Raw genomic sequence first — 18,967 nt, 5'->3', positions numbered from 1 at the left:
AAAGGTGAAGTCTGTAAGGCTTCTCCTCTTTCAAGCAAATTATAAAGGCAAAGTCATTTACAGATGGGGATCACAGGGATTGTAGTTCAGCTCAATGATGCCCCAACAACAGAAGACATGGCCAGAATCACTTATCATAGAATCATAGAATCATAGAATAGAATCATAGAATCATAGAGTTGGAAGAGACCACAAGGGCCATCGAGTCCAACCCCCTGCCAAGCAGGAAACACCATCAGAGCACTCCTGACATATGGTTGTCAAGCCTCTGCTTAAAGACCTCCAAAGTAGGAGACTCCACCACACTCCTTGGCAGCAAATTCCACTGTCAAACAGCTCTTACTGTCAGGAAGTTCTTCCTAATGTTTAGGTGGAATCTTCTTTCTTGTAGTTTGGATCCATTGCTCCGTGCCCGCTTCTCCGGAGCAGCAGAAAACAACCTTTCTCCCTCCTCTATGTGACATCCTTTTATATATTTGAACATGGCTATCATATCACCCCTTAACCTCCTCTTCTCCAGGCTAAACATGCCCAGCTCCCTTAGCCGTTCCTCATAAGGCATCGTTTCCAGGCCTTTGACCATTTTGGTTGCCCTCCTCTGGACACGTTCCAGTTTGTCAGTGTCCTTCTTGAATTGTGGTGCCCAGAACTGGACACAGTACTCCAGGTGTGGTCTGACCAGAGCAGAATACAGTGGCACTATTACTTCCCTTGATCTAGATGCTATACTCCTATTGATGCAGCCCAGAATTGCATTGGCTTTTTTAGCTGCCGCGTCACACTGTTGGCTCATGTCAAGTTTGTGGTCAACCAAGACTCCTAGATCCTTTTCACATGTACTGCTCTCAAGCCAGGTGTCACCCATCTTGTATTTGTGCCTCTCATTTTTTTTTGCCCAAGTGCAATACTTTACATTTCTCCCTGTTAAAATTCATCTTGTTTATTTTTGCCCAGTTCTCTAATCTGTCAAGGTCGTTTTGAAGTGTGATCCTGTCCTCTGGGGTGTTAGCCACCCCTCCCAGTTTGGTGTCATCTGCAAATTTGATCAGGATGCCCTTGAGTCCATCATCCAAGTCGTTGATAAAGATGTTGAATAAGACCGGGCCCAAGACAGAACCCTGTGGCACCCCACTAGTCACTCTTCTCCAGGATGAAGAGGAACCATTGATGAGCACCCTTTGGGTTCGGTCAGTCAGCCAGTTACAAATCCACTGAGTGGTAGCATAGTCAAGACCGCATTTTACCAGCTTCTTTACAAGAATATCATGGGGCACCTTGTCAAATGCCTTGCTGAAATCAAGGTAGGCTACATCCACTGCGTTCCCTTCATCTACCAGGCTTGTAATTCTGTCAAAAAACGAGATCAGGTTAGTCTGACATGACTTATTTTTCAGAAATCCATGCTGACTATTGGTGATCACAGCATTCCTTTCTAGGTGCTCACAGACTGTTTGCTTAATGATCTGCTCCAGAATCTTCCCTGCTATTGATGTCAGACTGACTGGGCGGTAATTATTTGGGTCCTCTCTTTTCCCCTTTTTGAAAATAGGGACAACATTTGCCCTCCTCCAGTCTGCCGGGACTTCGCCTGTTCTCCAGGAATTCTCAAAGATGACTGCCAGTGGTTCTGAGATCACATCTGCCAGTTCTTTTAATACTCTTGGATGCAGTTCATCTGGCCCTGGAGACTTGAATACATCTAAACTAGCCAAATATTCTTGTACTATCTCCTTAGTTATTCTGGGCTGTGTTTCCTTTGCTGAATCATTTGCTCCAAATTCTTCAGGTCGGGCATTGTTTTCTTTATCGGAGAAGACTGAGGCAAAGAAGGCATTGAGTAGTTCAGCCCTTTCTGTGTCCCCTGTTTGCATTTCACCATCTTCTCCTCTGAGTGACCCCACAGTTTCTTTGTTCTTCCTTTTGCTACGAACATACCCATAAAAGCCTTTTTTGTTGCTTTTAACCTCTCTAGCAAGCCTGAGTTCATTCTGTGCTTTAGCTTTTCTGACTTTGTGTCTACATGTGCTGGCTATTTGTTTGAATTCCTCTTTGGTGGTTTCCCCCCTTTTCCATTTCCATCAGAAGGAGGAGAGGGGTGTATCTGCATCACTTGCTATCTCATCCTGTTTCAACATGGTTATTCTTCCCATCACCTTGCCTTGGGAGAGGGGAACAAGGTAGCAGATGGTGCAGGGCTTGGAGTGAAAGCAGAACTGAAGTGGGGAGGCAGCTCAGTGTTGATTGTGTGCCTGCCATGATACAAGAATTCAAACAGGAGTGTTGAATTTTCAAACCCACCTCTAGTTTTTAGCCTTACCAATTATTATTATTATTATTATTATTCTGCTCAAGCAAGGTAACCAAATGCAATAGAAAATAGTGCTTCAGCAACTGCAGTTCTTCTTACATTTGTAACACCATGGACGTACTCTGGGGAGGCACCTGCCAAAATGCCCCCATATGCAAACTATTGTTGCAATATGTTGCACTTGGGGTTTCCTTTCCTTCAAAAACAGCTCAGAATTTCTAGTTGGTTCAAAATAGGGTTACTGGAGCTGGCTGATGAATAACATTCAACTAGTACTTTTCCACCTACACCAGACTCATTTCAAAGTGTTTATGCTGTTCTTTAAACTCCTAAACAGCTTTGTCCAGAGCACCTCAAATACTGTCACCTTCCTGGACTCTTAGGTCATCTGCAGAGGCCCCTCTCAGGCTGTCCTCACCATTTAAGGTCCTGTTTGGTGGCAGTGGCACCTTGTTTCTAGAATGTCTTCCCTAGATAGGTTCCCCTTGCACCTACTTTATGATCCTCCACAGCACAGGTCTTGCTGCTGCCGTTTTTACGCATTTTAGTTTTGTGTTGTTTTATTTTTGCTTTAATAGTTATGGTTTAATTGCTCTTCTTGTTCACCACCCAAAGGATGTTAGATATTGGGCAGTATGTAAATATTCTTATTAAATAGTCTTAATACTAGTAGAAATAAGTAATAAATTAAAGATACAAGAGTCTGGTCTTATTTCCAGCAGAGGAGCAATATTAAACTCTGCAATTATGCACATACCGTTATCATTTTCTTTTTCACAATTGTGATACCTAAGTATTCAGAAAACCACATACAAATATGTTTTCTTGTTAACTGTATACCTAATGTTCACAACAAATACTAGTACCACCACTTCAGCACCTTAAGCTCCTTATGAATTAAAATATATACCACATAATTTGTGAGTTATTCGAAGAAAACCATAAAAGGTTCTCAAAAAGAGGTAGAAAATGAAGGTTAAAATAAAATGCTGAAAGAAGAAGTAGATAGATAGATGATAGATAGATATAGATAGATTGATGGTAGATGATAGATGATAGATAGATAGATAGATAGATAATAGATGATAGATGATAGATGATAGATGATAGATGATAGAAATAATGACATATAAGTACTCTAATAAAATATGGCATAATGAATTTAATGTTTTAAGAACAGTGTTTGATATGGGTGCACAGTAATAAATTGGCTTCTTGCTGCCCAACAAATGGCTGATGGAATGGGAGGAGAGCCAGTCCCCACCCCTTCTAAGATAGGTATCTGATGTTGCAAACCTGACACACTAATTCCAAATCCAGTCTCAGGCTTCATTTGCAAATGATCTCAATAGCTATGATTCAACTCCAGAAACCATGTGCATAGCACATCTTTGTGTATATGGTACTTCATCCAACAAGAAAACACACACACAAAAGCCTGCCCAGTTCTACACATACATCACCTTTGATAGAATGCAGAGATCGTCAACACACTATGTCAGGTGTGGGGAACCTTTGCCCCCCACCCCGCTGTTGCTGAACTACAACTCCCATCAGCCCCAGCAAGCATGACCAGTGGCCCTATGTTGTTTTAAAGGGCATTAAAATGACTTTTCTTTTATAAAAAAATAAGAAGATGGCATTTACGTGCAAATAAACCCTATCTATTAATTATATTTATACCACCCTTTCCCCCAATGAACTAAGAGCAGCTTACGTGTAATTCCCAGGTGTCTTCGGTTCAGCATTTGAACTGGATTTTTTCAACCATTCTCAGAGCTCAGTTACAGTGTACTTAAGCTGAAGTATTTAATGTGATTTAATGCCAATTCGCAAATGTACACATAATATTTGTTTTCTCTCCACGACGACTTCCCACTGAGTGTGCAAATTGACTCCATTTACAAGCATTGTGTTTGAAGTGCTATGAAAGTTTGCTTTGTGCTGCTTGACTTGCTATGGTTCATTCATGCATGCAAGCCCCTATTTAATTTTACAGTTATCAAATATAAATAAATGGATGTGTGACCCAGTCCTAATAGCTCCATTCTCTTCAATCCGACTACATTGGCTTAATATTTAAGTCTTAAATCTCCCTCCCGTTCTTCCTTAACTGCTTTGTGGATCGGCACTTCAGTCGGATTTACTCCTTTTACCTCAGAGCATTTAGTTCCCAACAATGTATACTGCAGGTTTATTATGGAGTGTCTACATAATTCCTGTAATTTGGAAAAACAAAAACAAAAACCCTTTGCAGCAGTTGTGCAACTCAATACGATCAAAGAGCATGACAGATATGTTTGAAATGTGGAAAAAAAATAAAATGGGTTCCTTGCCTCTAGGGATCTCAGCTTTCCCCACATCTTTGTCAATATCAAGTTGATGTATTCCTATGAGAACAAAATACACATGAAGTAAGAGTAAGAAGAGGAAAAGTTAAACCTGCCTTCCCAACCCCCTCCCCTGTTGGCTTCCCACTACCCAGTCCTTCTACTGCCTTCCCAACCCCTCCCCCCAAGGATTACTGCGCAGTGGGGTTTAGGGGCTCACTTGTTATTATTCTTATGGGCATCCAGGAACACTGCAAAGCAAATGTCTGCCTGGAGCCATCTACCATCTTTATATCCCAAGGATACCTATGGGGCCCCAAAGGCATTCTGGGAAATGAATATGATAGGGGATAGGGACCAGTGCTTCACTTTGAAATGATCCCAGCTACCCAGAGGGAGGGGGGGAAACCTAAAAATCAAAAGGAGTTTTGCTGGGCAGCAAGGATGGTATCTGTAGGTGCTGTGGCAGCAACAGCTGCTGCACTGGGAATCCCAGGGTAAGGCTACATACATTTTATATATGCCATTTTATCTATCCCCTAAATTTTCCTGGTGAATGCTACACTTCCAATCTACAGGTCAATTTTGAAGATACACTGAAGAAATGGGGAATTCAGAAACAGGGCCTGTTACACGTAGGAAAGCAGGGTCGTATTTCACTTCAGTTGCAAGGTAATTGGAGCTGTTACATGTTATAAGTGAAGACCAATGGAAACATCTTCCGCAATATTTGCACATTTCACCAGAAGACCAATCTCTGGATTTGGGCCAGGGAAATGCTTCCAAATTTTCCTATGGAATGAAATATTACATGATATAAGGCTGTACAAAGTCCTTAACAGCTTGGGACCAGTTGACTTACAAGGTTGCCTTGGGCACTTGATAGCTTCAGTCTGTGGAACTGGCACTACTACAGGTGCCCCATGATACTCTGTGCACAGTTGTAAGAAATTATTATTTTAGTGTGGCAGCAGCTACACTTTGGATCTCTATGCCTACTGACATCAGACTTTTGCTGTACTCTTTCTAGTACATGCTTAAAACATTTTTGTTGAGGCAAGTCTCTCCAGAGACATAGATGTTGATGAATTTTAATCTCTTTTACTGTTAATTTTAATAGCTTTTAAATTTTAAAAATTGATCTAAATGATTAATGTCAATTTAAACTGTTTTAATTGACCATTTTATAGTTCTTCTAAACTGCTTAGAAGTTTTGTTACAATTAAGCTGCATATAAACTTTGTTATATACAATAAAATAAAATATGATAAAATAAGGTAAGATGACATGTTATATAGCTGGATCTGCAAATACAGGTCTATGCAGGGCTTTGTGGATAAAAGTTTACTTGCCTGATTCTCAAGGCTGGCTAGTTCTGCATTCCACATATTAGCTACATGAGATCCAGCCACCTTGGAAAATAGGCAAAGAACCAAGGAAGAGAATCATTCCACCTGAAGTTCCAGACCTTCAAGATTCTTAATTGTCAAAATAGCTGGATGGTCCAGCATATAAGCAAGTTTTATCTGTCCCTTTGCTACCTCCAATTATCAGTACTAGATTAGGGCTGAAACAAACGCAAATAGACAAATTCACTTTCAAAATGCATTTGAAAGTCACACCACAAAGTTCACAATGCCTGCAGAATCAACAAAGAGTCGCTTTAAAAACAAACCCCCTGTAAAGCAGGAATATGCAGTTGTCCCATAATGGGATTGAACCTGCAACTTTGGCATTATCCGCACTACACTCTAACTAACTGAGCTATCTATGTCTGGTCATAGGCAGAATTAGATCTGCCAGAAGTTCCATTTCTTTCTTTCTTTCTGAATTTAAATCAGACTTCTTATTATTTTTTTTTTTAAAAAGAAGTAGATACCAACCAACCCCCCCCCCCAATTAATTGCCAGTAAGTCAAGTCAAATGCAAGTTTAACATAGTATTTGAGCCATATCAGGCAAAATTCAAAATTTTGCCTTTAGAGAGCTTGTGCTGCCCATTTGCTGCAAGAAAATTGGGAATTTGCTTCGATTTTCTTTGATAAACACATTCAATATGGGCAAAGGTTTTCTTTATCTTCTAGAAATTGCTGTGAGGATTAAGCAATCCTCCATGAAACCCCAGATGGATTTGAAAACTAGTTCTCATGCTTATCATATCCAAATTGAATTAATCTGTTTCTTTGTCTGTGGTGTTCCATCACTGTTGCTGCGAGGACTGTGGTTTGGTCCAAAACGTGACAGCAAAAATTATTGTATATTCCCAAAGGAAACAGCCACACAAAATACACTTCTCCAACTCTGAATTATTTGTCTCACTTTTTCTTCCCAAGTAGCACAATCTTAAGCAGGTTTACCTGGAATTAAACTCCATTGCATTTAGTGGGCCTAGTCCACAGGTAGCCCAAATGATAACCGCCAGACACTGTGGACTACAACTCCCATTATCCCTGACCATTGACTATGTTAGCCGGGACTGATGGGAGCTGTAGTCCAAAACATCTTGAGGGCAACAGATTGGGCTTTTCCTGCCCTAGTTGGTGTGCTTAGGATTGCTGCTCAAATTATTTTAAAATAAAATCTTACATGTTTTTAGTTACTGAACTGGTAAGAGGTAGAGCCACACACTGGGGCTTCATAGTTTGAAGTACAACACACACTCTGAATGATTTCTTTTGCCCTCTGTGAGCCACAGCTGCGCCATATATTTAAGGCACTCTTATACCACTTTAGATGATGCCTTCCCCTAAAGGATCCTGGGAGCTGTAGTTTGTTAAGGATGCAGAGGTGTTTTAGGACACCCCCTCACAGAGCTACAATTCTCAGAGAAGTTTAACAATCTTCTTCACCAAGAACTCTGGGATTCTTTGGAAGAAGCCATGTCTATTAATAAAGTGGTATATAAGTGCTTTTAATGTATGGCTGATTGGTTACACAATGATGTCAGCATTACCCGGATAGAGACTTTTGCGGTCTCTCTAAAAATGTTTTGGATTCTTCCAAAGCTTTTATTCCTGGCTTTAAAAGCTGCCAAGGAAGATTAACTATCTTCATATTGATAAAGAAGTAATCAACCCAACAACAATTGTTTTCAAAGCTACAGAAAGCCCAAGAATTCACACTTTCCTAGTGATCCATTTTAGGAATGCCCTAGTAATTGTATGTTTTTACATTATGCGGATTAATGCACTACCATTTAATAGTCTGCAAAAATATAGTACTAAAACAAATTCCGCATTCAAAAGATTGTAAGGTTGGGTATAGAGGGAAAATGACGAAGATGGTGTCCCATTAGAATTCAAGTGCTATTTTCACAGATTGCCTATTACCCTCAGAGCTAAAATCTTGGAAGCACTTGACTTTCTTATATTAGAAGGTGAGATGCTTATGGAATGCTTCACTATCAAATCCCTCCACAATTTTACAGGATAAAATGTGAATTTACTTTTCTAGAAATGTTTGCTATGAGTACTGTTAGAATCCATGGCTCTTCCGGGCTGAATTTTTGAAGTGGGTAGCAGGTTGGGAGTGAAGGAAAAGGTAGTGGTACTGCAGTTGTAGAAACCTATTTTCACATCTAAGGAAGTATCTTGACCTCTTTGTGTAAATAAAAGAATTTAGCATGCATCCTAGGGTTAAGAAACCCTAGCAAGGCTCAAGTCCTCATGAAAATAATTTGATTCTCTGTTCAGCTCAGTATTTCAGCATGCCTGCTATACTAGGGGGCGGGGAAAGTACAACTTGGTACATATTGGGACAGTAGCAGTGTGTGCTTCCAATAGATGCTATAAGGTGGAGTCTATCGGAAAGGTAGGCAAGGTTTCTTTGGATACCAAAGGGATCATTACAATGCCCTCTATTGGCAGCAGATGCCTGCTGGTCTTGCACCAAGCCTAGGCATTCAGTTTTGACTGACAGGTATCCAGGAGGATCAAGACACCCTTAAAGGCCCACAGTCATGGACTGGAAGTCAATCTTCACAATTGGAGCTATTGTCCTTACAATCATTTGTGAAGATCACAGACTCCCTCAGTCTCGCCACAGAAGATTCTAATGGTTTTCAGAGCTGACAAAAGCTATTCTAATTGGCCTCCTTGTCAGCTCTGCAGTTCTAACCCATTTTGCTTTTGTACACAATTTCCCTTGTTCTTTGTCCTCTTTTCATCTCACATTCCTTTCAAACATCCCAATGCTGATCAAGTGATTTGTTTTACACTCAAGATTTCTAACTTGTGATGTCGTGTAAGCCGAACAAGATTGGCATGCTACATAGCTTTTGCCACTTACATGAAATGTGGTCTTATTTATGAATGATGCATTTGGTTCATGAATACTGTCTCATATACTTAGATACAATCCATATGCATATTTCTTTTTCTTTTCCATTTTAAATACATCTCTTATTCCATGTCCCTAACCCTAATTTTGCTTCAGTCAAATTGCACCAGGAAGGAAAGTCTGCTGAGTAACAAACAGTTATTAAGATCTACTACACAATGCAAAATTACAAATCAGTAACATTACACATTCAAAAGTTGAATGTTGGTGATTACGAGAGGTGCATAACACATTTTTCTTCTGCTGCTGCTACAATGGCTGCTACTATATAACAGTTATATAGGTCCATTGATGCCGGTATATAGCATTACCTAAACCAAATAACTAACGGTTTGAAAAATCTACAGGAGCCACATCTTATATTAAACATTAGGAAGCTAAGCAGGAAAATCTAGTGTTTTTCTGAAATTCTCCTGATCTGATTCACAGCACATATAAGTACTCTAATAAAATATGGCATAATGAATTTAATGTTTTAAGAACAGTGTTTGATATGGGTGCACAGTAATAAATTGGCTTCTTGCTGCCCAACAAATGGCTGATGGAATGGGAGGAGAGCCAGTCCCCACCCCTTCTAAGATAGGTATCTGATGTTGCAAACCTGACACACTAATTCCAAATCCAGTCTCAGGCTTCATTTGCAAATGATCTCAATAGCTATGATTCAACTCCAGAAACCATGTGCATAGCACATCTTTGTGTATATGGTACTTCATCCAACAAGAAAACACACACACAAAAGCCTGCCCAGTTCTACACATACATCACCTTTGATAGAATGCAGAGATCGTCAACACACTATGTCAGGTGTGGGGAACCTTTGCCCCCCACCCCGCTGTTGCTGAACTACAACTCCCATCAGCCCCAGCAAGCATGACCAGTGGCCCTATGTTGTTTTAAAGGGCATTAAAATGACTTTTCTTTTATAAAAAAATAAGAAGATGGCATTTACGTGCAAATAAACCCTATCTATTAATTATATTTATACCACCCTTTCCCCCAATGAACTAAGAGCAGCTTACGTGTAATTCCCAGGTGTCTTCGGTTCAGCATTTGAACTGGATTTTTTCAACCATTCTCAGAGCTCAGTTACAGTGTACTTAAGCTGAAGTATTTAATGTGATTTAATGCCAATTCGCAAATGTACACATAATATTTGTTTTCTCTCCACGACGACTTCCCACTGAGTGTGCAAATTGACTCCATTTACAAGCATTGTGTTTGAAGTGCTATGAAAGTTTTGCTTTGTGCTGCTTGACTTGCTATGGTTCATTCATGCATGCAAGCCCCTATTTAATTTTACAGTTATCAAATATAAATAAATGGATGTGTGACCCAGTCCTAATAGCTCCATTCTCTTCAATCCGACTACATTGGCTTAATATTTAAGTCTTAAATCTCCCTCCCGTTCTTCCTTAACTGCTTTGTGGATCGGCACTTCAGTCGGATTTACTCCTTTTACCTCAGAGCATTTAGTTCCCAACAATGTATACTGCAGGTTTATTATGGAGTGTCTATATAATTCCTGTAATTTGGAAAAACAAAAACAAAAACCCTTTGCAGCAGTTGTGCAACTCAATACGATCAAAGAGCATGACAGATATGTTTGAAATGTGGAAAAAAAATAAAATGGGTTCCTTGCCTCTAGGGATCTCAGCTTTCCCCACATCTTTGTCAATATCAAGTTGATGTATTCCTATGAGAACAAAATACACATGAAGTAAGAGTAAGAAGAGGAAAAGTTAAACCTGCCTTCCCAACCCCCTCCCCTGTTGGCTTCCCACTACCCAGTCCTTCTACTGCCTTCCCAACCCCTCCCCCCAAGGATTACTGCGCAGTGGGGTTTAGGGGCTCACTTGTTATTATTCTTATGGGCATCCAGGAACACTGCAAAGCAAATGTCTGCCTGGAGCCATCTACCATCTTTATATCCCAAGGATATGGGGGCCCAAAGGCATTCTGGGAAATGAATATGATAGGGGATAGGGACCAGTGCTTCACTTTGAAATGATCCCAGCTACCCAGAGGGAGGGGGGGAAACCTAAAAATCAAAAGGAGTTTTGCTGGGCAGCAAGGATGGTATCTGTAGGTGCTGTGGCAGCAACAGCTGCTGCACTGGGAATCCCAGGGTAAGGCTACATACATTTTATATATGCCATTTTATCTATCCCCTAAATTTTCCTGGTGAATGCTACACTTCCAATCTACAGGTCAATTTTGAAGATACACTGAAGAAATGGGGAATTCAGAAACAGGGCCTGTTACACGTAGGAAAGCAGGGTCGTATTTCACTTCAGTTGCAAGGTAATTGGAGCTGTTACATGTTATAAGTGAAGACCAATGGAAACATCTTCCGCAATATTTGCACATTTCACCAGAAGACCAATCTCTGGATTTGGGCCAGGGAAATGCTTCCAAATTTTCCTATGGAATGAAATATTACATGATATAAGGCTGTACAAAGTCCTTAACAGCTTGGGACCAGTTGACTTACAAGGTTGCCTTGGGCACTTGATAGCTTCAGTCTGTGGAACTGGCACTACTACAGGTGCCCCATGATACTCTGTGCACAGTTGTAAGAAATTATTATTTTAGTGTGGCAGCAGCTACACTTTGGATCTCTATGCCTACTGACATCAGACTTTTGCTGTACTCTTTCTAGTACATGCTTAAAACATTTTTGTTGAGGCAAGTCTCTCCAGAGACATAGATGTTGATGAATTTTAATCTCTTTTACTGTTAATTTTAATAGCTTTTAAATTTTAAAAATTGATCTAAATGATTAATGTCAATTTAAACTGTTTTAATTGACCATTTTATAGTTCTTCTAAACTGCTTAGAAGTTTTGTTACAATTAAGCTGCATATAAACTTTGTTATATACAATAAAATAAAATATGATAAAATAAGGTAAGATGACATGTTATATAGCTGGATCTGCAAATACAGGTCTATGCAGGGCTTTGTGGATAAAAGTTTATTTGCCTGATTCTCAAGGCTGGCTAGTTCTGCATTCCACATATTAGCTACATGAGATCCAGCCACCTTGGAAAATAGGCAAAGAACCAAGGAAGAGAATCATTCCACCTGAAGTTCCAGACCTTCAAGATTCTTAATTGTCAAAATAGCTGGATGGTCCAGCATATAAGCAAGTTTTATCTGTCCCTTTGCTACCTCCAATTATCAGTACTAGATTAGGGCTGAAACAAACGCAAATAGACAAATTCACTTTCAAAATGCATTTGAAAGTCACACCACAAAGTTCACAATGCCTGCAGAATCAACAAAGAGTCGCTTTAAAAACAAACCCCCTGTAAAGCAGGAATATGCAGTTGTCCCATAATGGGATTGAACCTGCAACTTTGGCATTATCCGCACTACACTCTAACTAACTGAGCTATCTATGTCTGGTCATAGGCAGAATTAGATCTGCCAGAAGTTCCATTTCTTTCTTTCTTTCTGAATTTAAATCAGACTTCTTATTATTATTTTTTTTAAAAAGAAGTAGATACCAACCAACCCCCCCCAATTAATTGCCAGTAAGTCAAGTCAAATGCAAGTTTAACATAGTATTTGAGCCATATCAGGCAAAATTCAAAATTTTGCCTTTAGAGAGCTTGTGCTGCCCATTTGCTGCAAGAAAATTGGGAATTTGCTTCGATTTTCTTTGATAAACACATTCAATATGGGCAAAGGTTTTCTTTATCTTCTAGAAATTGCTGTGAGGATTAAGCAATCCTCCATGAAACCCCAGATGGATTTGAAAACTAGTTCTCATGCTTATCATATCCAAATTGAATTAATCTGTTTCTTTGTCTGTGGTGTTCCATCACTGTTGCTGCGAGGACTGTGGTTTGGTCCAAAACGTGACAGCAAAAATTATTGTATATTCCCAAAGGAAACAGCCACACAAAATACACTTCTCCAACTCTGAATTATTTGTCTCACTTTTTCTTCCCAAGTAGCACAATCTTAAGCAGGTTTACCTGGAATTAAACTCCATTGCATTTAGTGGGCCTAGTCCACAGGTAGCCCAAATGATAACCGCCAGACACTGTGGACTACAACTCCCATTATCCCTGACCATTGACTATGTTAGCCGGGACTGATGGGAGCTGTAGTCCAAAACATCTTGAGGGCAACAGATTGGGCTTTTCCTGCCCTAGTTGGTGTGCTTAGGATTGCTGCTCAAATTATTTTAAAATAAAATCTTACATGTTTTTAGTTACTGAACTGGTAAGAGGTAGAGCCACACACTGGGGCTTCATAGTTTGAAGTACAACACACACGTTGCTCAAAATCCATAAGAAGATCTCAACATGAGCATTTCATATTGCTATTTTGCATTTTGTCACAAAGCAATTTTGTTTTAGATTCTACCACATCACCACTTGATGCAAGTCTAGTTAGTTTGGTTCCATTCAAGAATGCACCTCATATGTGTCAAACAGTTTGCCTGAATTCTCCATTTATATCATTAATACAAAGTTTTTTAAAAAGCCACCTTCTGCCACCTACCAATATACTTTTCTCTGTTTCTCTTTCTAGTCCTGGAAACAAAAGACAAAAGCCCCTAAAATCTGATTTATAATGAGAAATTAGAGAAATGTGCAGGCTTGATTTAGCTCACCACAGCTCACAGATGTTCCCAAACTTTTGGATGAAGGGATCTGTACAGTGGCTGGAGAAGCTGCCAACCTGACTGAACTAGAGCTAGAAGAAAGTCCTTTTTCTGGCTATGGGGAATCTGATGCAATCTCCATATCCAGCCATACCTGAAGACACATGGCCATGGCAGGATGTGGGGGGGACAGGTGTCTTACACAATGGATATCATTCAGTTGGGTGAAGCTTACAAAACAATCCTCATGAGAGGCTAAAGACAACCTGAATGGCAGAGCCATCATTGCATCTGAAGAACTGCTAAGTTGGGAAGGCAAATTTGACGGCCTTGTGAGGGATTTGTGGGGGTTTTGATCCCATGAATGCAAAGCCTCTGGTACTCCAGTCTATCTGGCCGAGGGGAGATCTATCTCTCCACCAACGGGAGCATTGCTGGCAGCAGCTTCCTATCTACTATGGCAGACTTGGCAGAACCTCCTCCCCTCCTTCCATCTTGTTCTTCGGCCATGACTTTTGACTTGGGTGTTATTTGTTTAGCTGTTTGAAGAAAGGTCATCCCTTGATGAGTATGCAAATTTCAAAACAAATCTAGAAATTCATAATAGTTCAGCACAGCCCTAATGAGTGCTCATATGGAAGCATGTAAATGACTAACAGATTGGTCTGTGCAAATTATTTTGCTTAATTTTCTAATTTTAATGAGAGCACAGTGGATTAAACCTTGGTCTTCAGTTCATTTCTGTGATTGTTAAATAATTAGAAGAGTCATATTTTAACTGGCTTTGGATGGATTGCAAAGATTTGTTTAATAATTGATTTTTTTTCAATTATATGTGAAGATATCAGTATATTGAGTGCAATTAAAATAACTGTACAAATGAGGGTACTTTATGCAGACAGATTTATTTATTAGATACAATCTAATTCCCTAATAATGGCAAGCTATTGTATGTGTGAATCCTTTTAGACTAATTTCTGTCAGACATGAAAGATATTTAAAGCATTTCAATAGAGTGAGTACTCAGAAGCATTTTAGTAGAGCTCGCCTGCCTGCCTGAAATGAATATACAGTGTTTTACCTAATTAATATTTTGAAAGACTTACATCATTAATGGTATTTAAAAGAAGACCAGTGTATCTTATATGAACCTATTAAATTGAGTAGACCATTAGAGCTATCCCATATCTTGCTTATTGAATTCCATTTAAGTACATGAAGAACACAAACCTTCTACATTTGAAAAACCCCTCAGAAAATCAAAGGGTTTGATCAGATTAACATGTAAGGGAATAATCTGCTGACATCATCTCACAAAGAAAAATAATTCAACAGGTGTGTGTGTGTGTGTGTGTGTACATACACACATACACAAATTCTTTGAAACAACCTATGAGAAACATATATAGCATAATGTTTTCTGCTCTAGACTGTTTATAACTTATTTCTTATCTCTCTGTCTTGCCTGACACTGTAGTACCCCATCACTGGGAATGCAGAAGCTAACATCTACAGTATTGTACAATAAACTGATGGGAATATTCTAGGGGAAAGCTTGTACCTCCCACTTTCCCCAGGACACCATGTTAACCACTAATCATCTACATTTGCAGACCTAAAATAACATTCGTGATGTCAATATAATGGCAACCTCTGGATATAAATACCAGCTAACTGTACTGAATCTTTTAAAATTAGACAATATACTATTTTCAATTGTTCACTCCCACACTTAGCTTGGAAATAGCAGTCATTTAGTGGTTCTCAGAAGGACCTTACAAACTGTATCTACTTTGAAAGTGATTACCTTACATTTTGTAAGATATACGAGTCTCACCTGCCAGGGTTTTGTAATCTACCAAGTCGAACATGACAATGGCCACAGCTGACCAGGTAACAATGAGTGCAGCGACAAGTAGCCATGCTGCTGGTGAGCTGAACGTGGTGGCAAATTCTTCTGAAACTTTCTTGGACACTTTCACATGTGGCATGGGGACTGTTCCATTCTTGTTGTCTATCACTGTAGTGGTGGACACAGGTCCTAAGAAACAGGTAAAAGAGATTATATAAATGCACAAGTCTTGACGGTTGCACCTCCCAGCATTAAGGAAACATTTATACATTTGTAGAATTTAAGGCACAATAAAAAAATGAGATTTTGCTCTCAGAGCTCAACAATAACAAAGCTGTGGATGGAATCATGAGAAGAAAATTCAAATTGCAAATATCTATAGCAGAGCTTGTTTGAAGGACTGGATCACCATGGCTTAGTTCTGGAAACTGCCTTCAGTTCCAGAACAGGTAGAAGGCTTTTGAGCATGAACACATGTTCTCTGTCTTGCCACAAATTAACAACATCTGCTCTAGTCTCTACATTTAGGAATATATGGGCTAAGGTTCAAATTAAACCAAAATAAGTTTTATTGTACAAGCCAAAGGCCATGACAAAACCCTACACACACTGTCAGGAAAAGAAATAACTGTATATAAAAAATAGAGCCACTGCCTGAAGTCTAGGGTTCATAAGCTGTAGGGCATGATTGCCTGGCACCTTTCAAGTCCTGGCATTTCTCCAGATTCTACTATAGTTTAAGAAATTAAGCACTGATCAGAAGCAGTAAGTATTTAACTTACAAATGGGCAATCTAACAGCATGCTATTATGTAACTAAGTGCAAAGATAACTGAATTCTTATAACACGCTGACACAGCTGCTGTGTTCCATCACATTACTTCCACAGAAAATAAATTTAACATGGGGAAGATGTCTCAATTGCCCCTTGACCCTTGTATTTAACTAAAACCCTCAACAGAGTTTGATACCCCCCAAAAAAAGTCATAAAATGTTCATGATGCAAATGAAATAATGCCAAATGAAGGCTACACATCAACTTTATTTTTGACTTTTTAAAAATTGGACCCTGCCTTTTCTCTAAGGAGCTCAGTGTATTGTGGACTGCATTACACACTTGTATCTTCACAACAACTCATTGAAGTAAGGTTTGTATGAAAGAGAAAGATTGGCTCAATGTCACCCAGCAACCATCATGGCAGAAATTTCTACTCAAGTCTCCCTGGTCCAAGTCCAATGCTTTATTTGTCTCATCACACTACTTCTCTAAACATATACAAATCTAAAATTATACATTTAAATGAACCTCCAGACTCTTGTAATAATAATTTTAAAAATCACAACACGTCTATCTAACTGGTAACCACCTAACTTCTTCCAAAATATGAGAGCTAGATAAACTGAAGCTCAAGGCTAGATTTCAGCAAAATATAGTAAGGTAATGCCATATGCCAATTTCAAAAAAGCCATCGCCACCTGTCAGCTGGCTAAGTGATAGCTACATCTTTATGACATACTAGTATTTAGCATACTTCCATTTTAGCAGTTAAGAACACTATATTCTGCACACAGTTCAAGAGTGTGGTAGTCTCTGGTTTCATTATATAATATTCCATGGTGCTAAAATTAAAATACTTAAAAGCAACAAGCAGAAGGGTACTTTCACATGTTTTTCTCTACTCTAACTACCCCAACCCCACCTTTTTGCTTTTTGTAACGGGAGTGGTGATGCCTACATACATCCACACGGTCTGCATCAGTTCTCCATTCAGTGCCAGCAGTCCATTGTGAGCCTCTGTGTAGCTCTGATTGGCTAAATGTTGTCGCTGTTGCCAGGATAATGACCAGTTTGAAGACCAGTAAGGCACCAAAGCTGTATCCAATCAGATCTGGCTATGTGACTTGATGGCAAAGCTTCTTAAATAGGCATTGTCCTCACTCTGAATGATTTCTTTTGCCCTCTGTGAGCCACAGCTGCGCCATATATTTAAGGCACTCTTATACCACTTTAGATGATGCCTTCCCCTAAAGGATCCTGGGAGCTGTAGTTTGTTAAGGATGCAGAGGTGTTTTAGGACACCCCCTCACAGAGCTACAATTCTCAGAGAAGTTTAACAATCTTCTTCACCAAGAACTCTGGGATTCTTTGGAAGAAGCCATGTCTATTAATAAAGTGGTATATAAGTGCTTTTAATGTATGGCTGATTGGTTACACAATGATGTCAGCATTACCCGGATAGAGACTTTTGCGGTCTCTCTAAAAATGTTTTGGATTCTTCCAAAGCTTTTATTCCTGGCTTTAAAAGCTGCCAAGGAAGATTAACTATCTTCATATTGATAAAGAAGTAATCAACCCAACAACAATTGTTTTCAAAGCTACAGAAAGCCCAAGAATTCACACTTTCCTAGTGATCCATTTTAGGAATGCCCTAGTAATTGTATGTTTTTACATTATGCGGATTAATGCACTACCATTTAATAGTCTGCAAAAATATAGTACTAAAACAAATTCCGCATTCAAAAGATTGTAAGGTTGGGTATAGAGGGAAAATGACGAAGATGGTGTCCCATTAGAATTCAAGTGCTATTTTCACAGATTGCCTATTACCCTCAGAGCTAAAATCTTGGAAGCACTTGACTTTCTTATATTAGAAGGTGAGATGCTTATGGAATGCTTCACTATCAAATCCCTCCACAATTTTACAGGATAAAATGTGAATTTACTTTTCTAGAAATGTTTGCTATGAGTACTGTTAGAATCCATGGCTCTTCCGGGCTGAATTTTTGAAGTGGGTAGCAGGTTGGGAGTGAAGGAAAAGGTAGTGGTACTGCAGTTGTAGAAACCTATTTTCACATCTAAGGAAGTATCTTGACCTCTTTGTGTAAATAAAAGAATTTAGCATGCATCCTAGGGTTAAGAAACCCTAGCAAGGCTCAAGTCCTCATGAAAATAATTTGATTCTCTGTTCAGCTCAGTATTTCAGCATGCCTGCTATACTAGGGGGCGGGGAAAGTACAACTTGGTACATATTGGGACAGTAGCAGTGTGTGCTTCCAATAGATGCTATAAGGTGGAGTCTATCGGAAAGGTAGGCAAGGTTTCTTTGGATACCAAAGGGATCATTACAATGCCCTCTATTGGCAGCAGATGCCTGCTGGTCTTGCACCAAGCCTAGGCATTCAGTTTTGACTGACAGGTATCCAGGAGGATCAAGACACCCTTAAAGGCCCACAGTCATGGACTGGAAGTCAATCTTCACAATTGGAGCTATTGTCCTTACAATCATTTGTGAAGATCACAGACTCCCTCAGTCTCGCCACAGAAGATTCTAATGGTTTTCAGAGCTGACAAAAGCTATTCTAATTGGCCTCCTTGTCAGCTCTGCAGTTCTAACCCATTTTGCTTTTGTACACAATTTCCCTTGTTCTTTGTCCTCTTTTCATCTCACATTCCTTTCAAACATCCCAATGCTGATCAAGTGATTTGTTTTACACTCAAGATTTCTAACTTGTGATGTCGT

The 18,967-nt window shown here is 39.4% G+C and overlaps 1 protein-coding gene across 9 annotated transcripts in view; it reads right to left on the bottom strand.

The window, feature by feature from the left end:
- TRDN (triadin) overlaps positions 1-18,967 on the bottom strand; it is a 203,476-nt gene that overhangs the window by 168,012 nt on the left and 16,497 nt on the right. For 7 of the 9 annotated variants that reach the window (XM_082216111.1, XM_082216106.1, XM_082216112.1 and 4 more), the window contains exons 2-3: positions 15,433-15,636; positions 10,618-10,671 (exon numbers count right to left, since the gene is read on the bottom strand). In XM_082216111.1, the coding sequence (XP_082072237.1) occupies positions 10,618-10,671; positions 15,433-15,636 (258 nt within the window). Of the gene's footprint in view, positions 1-4,644; positions 4,699-10,617; positions 10,672-15,432; positions 15,637-18,967 lie in introns of all 9 variants that reach the window. The other 2 variants (XM_082216105.1, XM_082216110.1) reach the window with 2 other exon arrangements.

Source organism: Podarcis vaucheri (assembly GCF_965113315.1).
Source record: "Podarcis vaucheri genome assembly, chromosome: 3".
NCBI lineage: Eukaryota > Metazoa > Chordata > Lepidosauria > Squamata > Lacertidae > Podarcis > Podarcis vaucheri.
Note: the sequence above shows the minus strand (reverse complement) of the source record. Positions and strands in the feature narration are given on the sequence as shown.